General features: G+C 39.6%; 1 protein-coding gene and 1 long non-coding RNA gene across 3 annotated transcripts in view; one reads left to right on the forward strand and one right to left on the reverse strand.

Annotated features, from left to right (window-relative positions):
• Nucleotides 1-13,526, reverse strand: part of LOC116704294 (uncharacterized) — a 125,303-nt gene that overhangs the window by 76,250 nt on the left and 35,527 nt on the right. The window contains exon 2 of the long non-coding RNA XR_004335647.1: nt 6,323-6,406. This is a non-coding gene — a long non-coding RNA (uncharacterized LOC116704294). The remainder of the gene's footprint in view (nt 1-6,322; nt 6,407-13,526) is intronic.
• The window catches only part of tbx5a (T-box transcription factor 5a), a 21,726-nt gene continuing 9,237 nt past the window's right edge, over nt 1,038-13,526 (forward strand). Inside the window, exons 1-5 of one of the 2 annotated variants that reach the window (XM_032539657.1) lie at nt 1,038-1,182; nt 6,159-6,331; nt 7,087-7,181; nt 8,741-8,860; nt 9,788-9,935. In XM_032539657.1, the coding sequence (XP_032395548.1) occupies nt 6,188-6,331; nt 7,087-7,181; nt 8,741-8,860; nt 9,788-9,935 (507 nt within the window). In that variant the 5' untranslated portion in view covers nt 1,038-1,182; nt 6,159-6,187. Of the gene's footprint in view, nt 1,183-5,066; nt 5,483-6,158; nt 6,332-7,086; nt 7,182-8,740; nt 8,861-9,787; nt 9,936-13,526 lie in introns of those variants that run through there. The other variant, XM_032539656.1, reaches the window with a different exon arrangement.

Genomic DNA, 13,526 nt, shown 5'->3' on the forward strand with positions numbered 1-13,526 from the left:
GGACTCATCAGGAAGTTGGAATGTGGGACCCTGTGTGTGATGTGATTGTTAGCAGAAACGTGTCAGCCCCAAGTCCACCGCCACCAACCCTGAGCCCACAGTCGTGCTCGGGTTGTGAAAGTAGAGCTCTGTACGTGAATATCCATGCACGGATGTGTGTCTGCGTATACACACGGTATACCTCTTAGCCCTGCACTGCTATGGAGGCCCAGATACCTTATCATTGCCTTTCTAGTGGAACAAGGGTAAACTCACTCACAAGGTCGAGGGTGAAGGGAGGGAGGGGAGTAAAAAGACTATGGGCAGGGGGCAGACCACAGGCCCATGTGTGGCCATGCTGCGTGAAACCATACTGGATTAGGAGGGAGTTTGTAACTCTTAATCTTTCATCTTTTAGCAAAGGTGTGTTCATACTCCTCAACGGACAAGTGACGCATCAATCAGTTTACATCTTTTTCCAGTCATCATAATAAACTAACCTGCAGTTCTACCATTGTTTCTAATGTCCCTCGCTTTTTGTCACAATGCTGTAATGCTGCCTGTTCCTATAAGACATATATTATTTTAGATCAAGGGGTTGGGCTTTAAAGGTGCAGTCTGTAGATCAGTATTGGCTTCTATACTCATGTAGTTACATTGTCTCATAAGCAACAGAACTTTATCAACACAAGAATGACTCACCATATTCCTTTGTTTATGTTTTAGAAATTGTTCAGAAAATACACTCCCTGCTTGTGTTAGACCCATTAATACAGTAGAGTGCAAATGAAAACACATTGCAGGCAGGAGTTAATATATTTATACATTGTTTAAATAAGGAAACTTCAAATTCATACTTATTCTGTCATATTAGGTGACTCCTTAGTGCCACCTGGAAAAAAATCTAGCCTAAAAAAAATGCAATCTTTGCAGCTTTTGTTTTCCTTCTCTCCCTCTTTCCTGTTCTCTGGCTCCTGCGAGCCAAATTGTGGATGGGTTTTCAGCCACAAACCTCACAGCTGGTCTTTGGTGCGGAGCATCTGGGCGGGCTCCCCTCCCTGACCCAGGAGTCCTGGCTGGACTGGTGGTTAGCCACACCAGCACTTTCACCTGCCTGTCTGCTAAAGTCTCACCAGACTTTAAGCAGCTCTAAGCGGTAACATCAGACCCCACACTCAATAGTACTGGACAGCCAGGAGGTAGGTAGGTATATTTAATGTGTGTGTGTGTGTGTGTGTGTGTGTGTGCGCGTGCACTGAAACCATGGTTGTTTTCTTGTAATCCTGCAATCAGCTTTTATTCCGCTTTTTTCACCTGCTGCTTCAACCTAATATTCTATTTTCTGGCGCCTTGTCAGTTGCACCTGGATGAGTTGGATTTGTAGTTCTTGAAGAGGAACGTACCGTGCCACACATGCTTTTATGGACACTGTTTGCATCCAGGGGTGGTTTGATTTCTAATGCTGCAGATTTACAGTCTAGCCGGAGCAGCAGTGGGACTGTTTAAATGCCACCGGTCAGCGTACTGTTGCTTACTGACTTCATTGTATGTCTTCCAGGCTACATTTAGATTTTATGTTTCAGAGTGAATAGTAATTAGCCAGCATGGTCACGCAACATGTTGAGATTTATTTATTTTAGAAGTGAGGACAGGTTTTATGTACTTTACTGTGTACATAAACAGGTTCTTGGAGAAACTATAATATACCATAGAAAGGGTTTGATTACATCTTTGTTTGTTTTTTAAAATCCAGAGAAAGTTATTCACAAATGCAGTTTTTTCTCTGCCTTTCATTTTCATCAGCTACATCATTTTGCTACCAAACACATTAAGTGATAAAAAAAAATTATAAAATGCTATATTTCACTTTTTAAGGTCAGTCACAGTGTACATTTTTAAAAATGTAAATTTTGGAGGAGTTTGCAAATAGAAAGTGTTTTGTCTTATTAACGAAGATATAATGTTGGGATGTATGTTTGTAGTTTGTTAAATTGTGTGTGTTGCTATGATTTTATTTTCCTGACGCATGGCCCTCCGTGTAGCTTTGTGGAGCAATTGTTTTTCTCTGTCCTTATATCGTTTAAATTCATTTTACTTCACACTGTAATTGTTTTTACATGCATTGTATTAGGTAGCATTAGAATTCATCTGTTTAGTTGTTTTTTTTGGAAAGTCTTAAATTTGCTCGTATGTGATCTCCCAATGAGGCATTTACTCAACGAAAGGTGATTTGTTTATGATATGCAATTACTGTAAAAGTGTGTCTTGTTTTATTAAGTTCAGTGATTACTGCATACACTGATGCGCGGATAATCGAGGAATTTTCAATGAGATTTAATACGATTAATATTAAAAAGCTATTTAGTTTTACTCTGTAATTGTTAGATTAAATTTACCTTTATATTGCACGCTTATTTTAATACTATTTTTAACTATCATGTTACAAGTGCCTTTCTTTTTTGTGAAAAACTTCATCCGTTACTGGAGCAGAACAGACTTCAACCCATCAGGATCGATTTGTTTTACACTGCTTGTGTAATTTAACATCCATTTTTTTTCTTTTTTTATTCTCTCGTCATGGGATGTAACTCAATGTGCTATTACACTCATAAGGGGAAACCTTTTTTTTAACATTTAATTATTTTCTTTTAAGTGCTACCCCTATTAAATAATTGACGATCTCGGTTCATTATAGGTTTATTGTAGGTTTATTAACAAATACGTTTTATAAATCGACTCACGTGTCTACTTGGTGTGACACCTCTCTAAATGGTTTTAGTGGCCAACGTTACGGCTTTTTTTGTCACTGTCAAGCCAGTTTTTGTTTTTTAGATTCTGTTTGTATGACGTATGATTCTGTTTGTATGACGCACTGTTAAAAAGCTTTAAGTTAATTACTGCAGTGTGAAGCTTTCACGCTGCACCTCTGCATCCACACCATCCGTTTATTTTGAATGATCAAAACGTTGCATTTTATTTTATTATTACATGCTCATAAGGCTTTCTATCAATTTCCACGTGTGGTCATTTCCTCTTAAATGAGTTTCACTACAATATCTCTCCTACGTGAGTTGTCGTGTCAGTTAGCAGGCCTTATGGCTAAAACGGAACCATGAAAAAAAACATATCGATTTATAGTGAACTGATTATCAAGTTGGATTATTCCTAACTTCCAATATGTTATAGACTTATTACTGATAGATTTCAACTAAAGTATATCGACCTTTGTGTTATATTGGCCTTACAACGCCAGACCGAAGTTTTCAGCTCGTGACATTTAATCTCTATTGACCCTAACGGTATGCCCTTTTTTGATTGTTGATGGGACGATTTGCTTTCTTCTTTCATCGCTATTCGGGGTTTCCCTTTCAAATAAATGCAGCTTTTCCTTCAATTTCTTTATTTATCTCTATATTTCCAAACATGAGGGTTATGTTGGCTATTGTCAGGCAATAACGCTGTAGTGTAAAACAACGTATAGCTACAACCAATAATCATACGTGTTCAAGGATCTTGGGGCCAAATTTGATTCTTGTATTCTATCAGTATTTACAGTTTGCAAACAATATTATTGAAATATAAAAAATACTCTGTAGCCATTATCAAGTTCTGAAAAGCTAATAGTGTTAGTACAGTAATGGAGAAGCATGGCGTCCTTCGGAGCCCTGTGTGCGTGCGCGTGTGTTTTTGTGTGCGTGCAGTTGCAAAAGTGAGAAAAAGAAAGTTCCCCAATACCTTACAAACTCAGATAAATATTTAAAACTTTTGCAAATTGTGTGTGATATTAGTTAGCTTCGTTTTGTTTCAGCCCACTTCAGTAAAAGTGTTTTTTGGGTCAACATTTGCCATAAGCTTTGGAGGGACTCGTCCAGCCATCCAAATGAATTAAAATGTACTTTTGCTACGTCTTTTCCAGGAAAATGTTGTTGGACATAAATTACCATCCCCAATATCTAAAAGATTAATTTAGATGTTATATATATATAATAAGATAGTTATTTTAAATAATTCCAAAGCTGCTTTCGACACCAGGCTCGCTTATGCTACTATTCTATCATTACTCCGCGTTTCAGTTCCCACCCCCCCGCCCCCCCCCCACCTCATATCTACTCAAGAAGTGTTAGTAGCATAGTATTGACAGCTTGATAATGGGCAAACGTCCATCTCATACTGTGTCTCTGTATCACACCGAATGATGGCGAAATTGACTCTGTGGGCGCGTGCGTAATCAGATATCAGCCTAAATGGGATGGTAACATTTAAAACCACTAAGACTGATTCCCATGCTACCTTCCAACACAATTGAGTGGATATTGTTCTGTCACCTAAACATGCGTCTGCGTGCGTGTCTAACCAGGCGCTGTCATTGCAAACATGGCTCCATAGGTTGCGATCTTTAGATGAGGCCAGAATATGAAGTCCAGTGAAATGGTTGTGCTTACTAAACCTGTGTGAAGCCACAGGTCCATATCTTACACCGACTGCCCCAGGCTTGTGTTTTTACTTTTGGGGCAAATATATCCAATTCTGACCTAACTGCGTCTTTTTAGCCGTGGAAGCTGTTCTGTGTAGGGAATGGTCCAAGGTTCAGACACAGCATTATTTGAGCTAACGGTTAATTGGTCTTATTGTTAATTACCCACTAACAGACACTAACAGAACCACAGGCAAAAACAGATGCTCAATTAATCAATTAATCGTAATTTCTTCGGCCATAAGCAGAGATGTTCACCCACACTATCAGCACACTATCATCAGAAGTTTATTAAGCCACTTGTTTTATAAACTTGATGCAATATTGTCTGGAGGCTATGACTGGCGTAATGGCGCATGAAGGAGCAAATATCAAATGGATTCCTTCCACCAGACTGGGATTATTGAGAGGTTTGAGAGAGGAACTGGGGTGGGTGCCTGGAAGGGATTATTTTTGGTGTAGAAACCAATGCTATTCCTGCGCAGACTACTTCCCCATCACCCCCACCCCATACGTCGCGAACTCCGCTTCCGCTTCGCACGATTGGCCATTGATGCGCACTGGAGGGTTGGAGAGGGAGCGCGCGAGATAGAGAGCGAGAGAGAGGAGGCGTAGAATCGACAAGGCAGAGACTGGGAGAGAGAGGAGGGGAGAAGGGAGAAGGAGGTGACGGACCTGTTCCTCTGGGACTCGGCTACAGATTACTACTGCTAGGTGCTATCGCCGGGCTCGGCTCACAAAACGCTCTTCAGCTGTAAAATGCAAGATTAGGCACCGAGCTTTGCCTTGAAGCTGTCACCGAGCTCCGCGAGGGTCTTCACGGTCGCGGCTACGCTTGTAGGAAATCTGGACTAAGTGAGAGAGGGGGGGGAAAGAAGCCTTCATGGAGATTCTGCGCAGCTTCGTAGAGCAAATCGCCTGGATTATCTGATTTGGGAAGGGATTTGAACATTTTAAAGTCGAAGACTGTGTTTCTCTGTTGTGCCACCGCCTGGCCAACACTAGACCACGACGTGTTTTTGTTTTTAGGTAAGCTGATCCCGCTCTGATCCGGCTACGCGTATTCATTGTTGCATTTCATTGAAGTATAGGCTACCCTATGTTGCAGGAACCACTGCTCTCTGCAGAAGTGACACCGTTTTAGTGTAGATGGTTGTTTCTTTAGGCTTCATTGTGTCCTGGGCGTCACTATGTCGCGCTTACAACAATAACGTTCATGTCTTTTGGTCTGGGAGCATGAATAGGAAATATTGTTTTCTAAAAGCGAGGGGGCCCTGGGGCTTCTTCAATGTGCCGACTTATTTTCCCAACATAAACCCGCAACCATACTCTTAATGTGAGCAATTCTATAGACTGTGCACTCTGTTCATTGCTTAAAATAAGGCTACATTGGTGACAAGCATCTTGACATATATACCAAACCATCGTATTTAAACAAATTCAATTAATTTGCTGTTACACTGAAAACATTCAATTTTAAAATCAAATTGGTATGTTAATATGCTATCTTTTAAGTCTACTTTGATGTTTGATGTTAGTAATTTGTATAGCACACACTTCCGAAAATTTGTAGATTACCTTTAATGTCAAAACATAAAGCTCATCTCTGTCTGTCTGTATATGTATAAACATATTCAAATCACTGTAACAATGTTAATAAGCAGATCCAGTCTCACACACTGACATCTCTGTTTGGGTCTTACAGCTGGGACAGTAGTTTTCGTTGCTCCGGTCATGGCGGACCAAGAGGAGACTTTTGCCATTCAAAACTCTCCTGGTGGCTCGGATTCAAGAGAATTGCAGACCGATAATAAATCAGAGAAACAGAACGGGGCATCAAGCAAATCCCCATCATCACAGACAACTTACATTCAGCAGGTCAGTATCAGTCAGTCTGTAGGCCTCAGTGTCCCTGCTGCGAGCCGAGGCTGCTTCCACTCACTTATGGGGTCCCTGTAAAAATAAAAAAATATATAAATATTTAAAAAGTAGGCCTATTTATAATCGTCCGAACAAGTAGGTTAACTATATTGTCATTTGGGGTGTTAAAATGTAGCCTACACGAAATGTTAAAGAAAATATCTGCCAATGTGTTGGAGTATTTCTACCAATTTGACTTATTCTAAAGTGTATTTATACAAATATAACTTCATTTGGCTCTTTAGTTTGTATTAGTGAAGTAAACTGTCTCATTGCGTTGCTCAAAGAAAACTCATTTTAGAAGAGTAAAACATCAGAAAAGTTTCCAAACAACTTTAACTTGTTTTTAGAACTGACTTTAAGACGAATGCATTCTATAGGAAAATAAGTTAATCGTCAGACATTAACTCTTGCCTTATTATACTGCAGAGCCCTAGTTTGTGCCCAACAGGTTTAAGACTACATCATTACAGAGTAGATCTTAAATACGTAAATAATCAAAGGTTACATTGCCCTACATTATTTTTTGTTTGGACTTATATTCATAATTGAAATATGTATTTGACTGACATTTATAATTTCCTCTTTGGCAGCTTTTGACCAACTCACAACGCCTCAAAACCATGTTTGACACATCTATGTAAAATTGTAGTTATATGCTTATTGCAGCAATCCGGTGGGCACTTTGGTTACTAATACACTTTATTTTGAAGGGAATGGAGGGAATAAAAGTTTACCTGCACGAGAGGGAACTCTGGACAAAGTTTGACGAGGTGGGGACGGAGATGATCATCACCAAAGCCGGAAGGTATGACAATATAAGAAAAGTATTTATCATTATTATGACTGCATGCCACAAATCTGAAAAAGGGGGGGGGGGGGGGTATTGGATTCATTTCCTGTTTGCTGATGAAGTTGCACGCAATAATTTTCTATGAATTGAACGTAGGCCTAAATTAAAATGTACGATAGTTTATAGGCCTGGCTGGATTTGTGTGTGTGTGTGGTTTGTGTGTGTTTGTGTGGGTGGTTGTGTGTGTGTTGTGTGTGTGTTGTGTTTTGTGTGTGTGTGTGTGTATTAGAAATAGGCAGTGCGAGGAACCACCAGAAAACAGAGCATCTGACGAGGCTTTAGCGCTCTGCAACATCACCCGCACATATAGCCTACATTTAGTCCGGGTGCCCTTCGGAGATAATGCAATACCATCGGCCAATAGAGAGAGAGAGAGCAAAATGTCCTACGTGTTGATCCTGTTGAGTCTGAGTTTGTTTACTCAACATTTATTTAAATTCAATGAAATAAACTAATTTCAAGAACATGTGTTCTGCCTTTTGCAAACGCTGTGTGTGTGTGTGTGTGTGTGTGTGTGTGTGTGTGTGTGTGTGTGTGTGTTGTGTGGTGTGTTGTGGTGTGTGTGTGTGTGTGTGTGTGTGTGTGTGTGTGTGTGTGTGTGTGTGTGCTTACGCAGACACTTAACGTGACAACGCTTTTGCAGCAACATGTTATGCAGGGACCGTACATGTGTCTCGCTGTCTGCCCTCAGACTGCATCCTGTCAAAACAGCGCTCGTCTGCTGAGTGTGAACTTGCATATATGCATGATGACCGCTAGTGTCTGCTCATGTCAAAGTGGCCGCTGGCTCACATGTGGGTCGCCATTATAAATGAATGCATACTTATACATACTTAACAGCAACATTTCAATGTGCTTTCCAGTGCGGACAGACGCCAGTTATTGTCACACATCTGCATAAAGTCTACATTATATTCCCGTCAGTCATTTCTCTCCTGTGTTTGGTCTGAAATGATGTCACACACAGCAGCAGCTCCCCTTCGTCCTCCTCAAGCCTTCCTTTTGGCTCGTGAGACTGCTCAGGCATAGGCTACTCACATTATGTGTTTTATTGTTTTGTTTTTTAAAATATGACAGCTACCAAATATCCAATATGATTTACTAAACAGATAAAACAAAAAGAATCTGGCCCGCAGGTCCCTCTCAGAGCCAACGCCGGCCGTGTAAAGTTGTTACCTCTGTCTAACCTCTCCAAACCAAATCGAGACATTTATTTGACATGTTAAACGACCAAACGTGACCTGCCTGTATGCATTGTAATATTGGTCGCAAATTGTAATAATTATTAAAAAAAAAAAAAAACAAGAAAGTCATGACATTATTCTGAAAACAAGTTTGTTTTCATTCAGTTTTGGAAAACTTGGCAACGCATGCTACATTGGGTGTGCATTTTTTCCTCTACCGTGCAAAAAAAATCCCTAAAACAAACCACAGCCTATGTCGCCTTCTCTTTCTACTGTCTGACAGAAATAGGCTACGACATAGCGCCATAAACCGTGTTTTTCCCTTTCCAGGCGAATGTTTCCCAGCTTCAAAGTCAAAGTCACGGGATTAAACCCCAAAACTAAATATATTCTCCTGATGGATGTTGTTCCTGCGGACGACCATCGATACAAATTCGCCGATAACAAATGGTATGTAAAATCTAACACACACAAAAACGATTTTTTTTTAGGACTTTTTCTTGCACTTTCAAACATTTCTTAAATAGACTCCTACGGGCAGGACATTTCCCAATAATAGGGGTTGTTGTTTTGAGGGTCGCAGCTACTCTCTCTGGAGTTTATTCCAACGGGACATTTTGTATTTTATCCCTGATGGATGAGAATCGGAAGTGAAGATATTATTCGACAGAGACTTAGGAACTGTGTGCATTCTAGTGCTTGCCAAGAAATGTTGTCAGCGGGGAGAAATGTTTTGCCGGAGCTGTTGAATTAATGTTGAGGACTTTTCCTGTAGCTATACCAGCCTATATGTGTAGGCCTACTGCAACAAGGCTGTTTTTCCCAGTGGGGCATTAACAGGGTTATTTGTTTAGTGTCATGTCTATCTCCCGAAGTCTTGTTTGGGTCAGCGCATTTCAGTGAGGGGATACTTCTAGAGGATAATCACATCCCAATACTGCCGATAATGACCTGTCTAAAGCATGTCCTGGAACTAATCCTCCTCTTGATCTAACGATGTTGGAAAACAATGTCTGCCAGCTCTTATCTGACCTCTGACCATCCAAAACCAACTTCTCAGAGTATTCTATAGAATTATAAGTCCTTGTATTAAAGAAACCTTAATTCAATGTTTTGACTAGGCGATAACAAGTAGCAAGAGTGTCCACATTGGTCTCTTTTTTCTTATTTTAGTTTCCTGTCTTTCTCTTAAACACGTCGCATTCAATTCAGATATCCCTCTGTATAACTTCAAATGTTGACAATGAAATATTAGCCTAAAACTGATGGGGGGGAATGTTGTCTAATTAACATTTTACACTAAGAGCACGTCCGCCGACTATGGTGGCTGCATGGCTGATCCGAGGTGTGACTGTGTGTCTGTGTGTCTGTGTTCAGGTCTGTGACCGGGAAGGCAGAGCCCGCCATGCCCGGCAGGCTCTACGTCCACCCGGACTCTCCCGCCACGGGGGCGCACTGGATGAGGCAGCTCGTCTCGTTCCAGAAGCTGAAACTGACCAACAACCACCTGGACCCGTTCGGACACGTAGGTGCCTAGGCCTGTCAGATATACTATTTAACCACATGTCTGTGGAGGCTAGCCTGGTGCTGCGTTGGTCAAAGTGCAGGGAATGTATTTTTCACTTGGTGTGTTGCTCAGTGGCACCACAGCAGGGAGGCTTGCCACTAAAACACACACGTCGTCCCTTTCTACTCCTCTTTATCAGCTTTTACGACACAAGTGATGGTTTGCACAGCTGAACTGTGAGTAACGATTCTTTTTTTAATTTTTAAGACTTCGTTACGCATTTCTATGAAAATCACCCAGCTCAAGGAGACCAAATCAGTGGCGTCAAGACTCACATAGCTCCATTTGGAAACAAGACAAAATGTCACAGGGAGCGAACTGTGCAAATGAATGAATTAAATAAATGATGAGTAATATTATTATTATTATTATTATTATTATTATTATTATTATTATTATAGAGCATTATTTAAATTTTAAAGTTGTAACTTTAGAAAGAGTCCCGCACACTGACCATTACGCAAGCAATAATTTATTCAGGAAATACAACGCTTTGGTTTTAGACATTCATCAGGTAAAAGTTGTAACTTTACAAGACTAAGTTTTAAGTTTAGTTTAGGTTTTAAGTTGTAGGTGTTTTTTGTTAAGACTTTGCCCATCCTGTATATTGGAATTATCATTTAACTATTGGCCTTTCATGATTTGAAAAAAGAAGAAAAAAAGATACAGCTGCCCCCCTCCTATTGGGTGTGAAAACCAAAACAGTGATTTGCATGACCATGGCTGAATGTTAAGTTACATTAAAATGCAGTCACTCCTCCACTTCTCCATCACCAGGCTCTAAACTCACCGACGTTGTTAAGTTTAGGTATTTCCTATTTCCTTTCTTGTTTTAATTCATGCTCTTTCAAATGTTTATCTTTCAATCCTCCTCTATTTTTTTTATAATTCCGTCTTTTGCTCTGATAAACACCAAAGGATACAGTTCTTTATGCCTGTGGAGCTTCCTTGAAACTATATTTGCTGATGTTGCAAATTATAACATGTAATGCAAATGCTTGTTTTAGGTGTTTGATTTAAAAGTTCCTGTAAATATAATCGATTTTTCTTTTTACTGTCAGAAAAAAAAAAATATCTCAGAAAAACTACCGACTACTGACTCGATTTCACAAACTAGCTATGCATTCTTGCATTTAATTCTTTATTGAAAACAATCAAACCCAAAGAAGATGAGTTAAACAACAGGATATTGAATTAGCAGCAAGAAAAATTAAAACAACTGTTTAATTCAAGTGTAGCCTGTTGAAAAACAAGCATGAGACATAGACTTGTATCTCTGAGAAATACATGAATAAATGCTTTGCCAAAAATAATCTACTTTTATAAATGTGTAATTTGGTGTAATATTGAACATGTTCTGATTCTAGTATCTGTGATATGTGGAGAAAACTGCTATTTCTGATTCTCAACTAATTTGAAATTAGTATTTGTGACATCGTTGATGGTAAAGTAAATTAACATATTTGGTTCCAGTGTACTCTTTCTGTTGCCCATGTTGATTGTTGCACCCCTAGATGCATTAAAGTTGTAGACCTCCTGGAAGTCAGCGTAGATAAGTAAAGGGGAGTAGGGGGGCATTTCTTTTAAGCAAGAGGCAATTGTACCCCCACCCACCTCTTCCCTCAGCAGTTAGGGACTGGGTATGGTATCCATTTCCTAACTTAAACTCCTCATTATTCTACACTCTCTATCTGGCCTCAGGCTTTTGTGATTCCAGTCTTACCCAAAACACAAACATCACTTACTTCATCAACTAATGGGCCTGTTGGCGTCAGGTTTTCATAAAATTCTAAGTTGATGGGCACGCTGAGGCCAAATGAAATGTCTTGTTGTAGAAACGGAAAAGTCAAACAATTAGCTCTTTTACTAATAGGCCTCCTCATTAGAGGAGAAAAACAATTATGAGGTTGGCAAACGGTACATTAATAGCTACTTTAGGAGGTAGGTAAATAATGTGGAAAACACAAAAAAATTGAATTGGAGATTATTATAAGTGTTAATGTTGTTAGAGGCATTCAACTGAAAAAGTTTGAAATCTGATGAGGAAAAGGTTTATTTGCTGACCATGTAAGCAGCACTAAAACATGCAGTCCCGTTATAATGTTCTAGTGATAATACTTAATGTATTCCAATCATCATTCCTACTGAATGCAGATTGACAACTATTTATAGAGCTACAGGTACTCAGTTTGATGATGAGTCTAAAATGAGACTGCTACACACAGACCCCTCTCTATCCATAAGGCGCCTATATTGGGGTTGTTGCGTTGCCAAAGCCCAGCTGGTGAAATGAAACTGGAGCTCTGTTGGAATGTGAGCAGCGTTGTAAATTTTGGGTTAAAGTGCGTTTTTGATCGGTTGCAGTGGTTCCTGGCTTGGCCTCTTTCGTGCTGGGAGACAGCACCCTGGGATTCATAAATGAGACGCTGGTGGCTGGCCAGAAATATATTGCATCGGCTTGTTGGTCCAGCTGGTTGAAATAACTTGTAGATGACTTATAATTACTAGCAGTGAGACATGAGACCTAAACATATTGCTGATGTTGAATAGACCCATTTAGGATGGGCCTGAATTGATCGTTTTTTCTCTAGAAATGTCTGGTAATTGGACATGCGTCAGCAGACCGAGCTTACCAGCTCAGGCCTGTTGTGAGGCGTCTCCTAGGAAACGAGGGAGGCTGAGCCCAATGGGGCCGGAGTGTTTGTATACAGTTAATTGTCTAGCTTTATTTTTTTATTCAATTGATATGTCAATAGGTTGTCTGCTAAATTGTTGTATACCACTAACTTGCGCTGGCAAATGCTTTTTGTTGGAAACAGGATTTTGAAATTGTGTAATCGTAGTTTTAAAAAAGATGGTGTGTTTATTTTTTGCGGATTAATCTTTGTTGATATGCTCAGAGTAACATGACACGGGCATCTCACAGGCACGTATAGGTTGTAAATGTTTCAAGTATTTGATCAAATCTTGGTCTTTAAGTAGTCAAAGGTCCCTTCTCCATACAGTTTATGACAAATACAGTCTGGTTGAGGATAATGCATTTTGAACATGGTTTTATGGTGAAAATGGTTTTATTTAAGCTTGCATTATGCATGTTAATTAAAAAAAACTGCTGCAGTTTTGGAAAGTATCTAACTAAGTACATTTACTCAAGATAATTAAATACAACTTTGAGCTACTTGTACTTGTGTGTTTACATTTAAGCCACTTTATACTTTTACACAAATATACTTTTTATGCACTAAATGTATTAGATGGCTACAGTGCAGTTAGTAGTTACTTCAGAAGCATAACTAGTTATAATGAGCTTCACCTTGATCATCTGCAACATTACAGTTCTGCTTACTGAATGCATCAGTGATAATCATCCATTAGTATTGTGTATATATAACAATACAACACGCTGGAAGGGGCCTCTGCATAAATACTTCTTAAACAAAAGTTTGAATTTTTTTTTTTTTGTCTCAGGTTTCATAAAAAGCTGCAGTTTTTGCTTTGAGCTCCTTCTCAACTCCTGGAATAGTTCTCAGTGTTATTCATCCCCCCCCC

The sequence above is a fragment of the Etheostoma spectabile genome, chromosome 16 (assembly GCF_008692095.1).
Source record: "Etheostoma spectabile isolate EspeVRDwgs_2016 chromosome 16, UIUC_Espe_1.0, whole genome shotgun sequence".
In the NCBI taxonomy this organism is placed as follows: domain Eukaryota; kingdom Metazoa; phylum Chordata; class Actinopteri; order Perciformes; family Percidae; genus Etheostoma; species Etheostoma spectabile.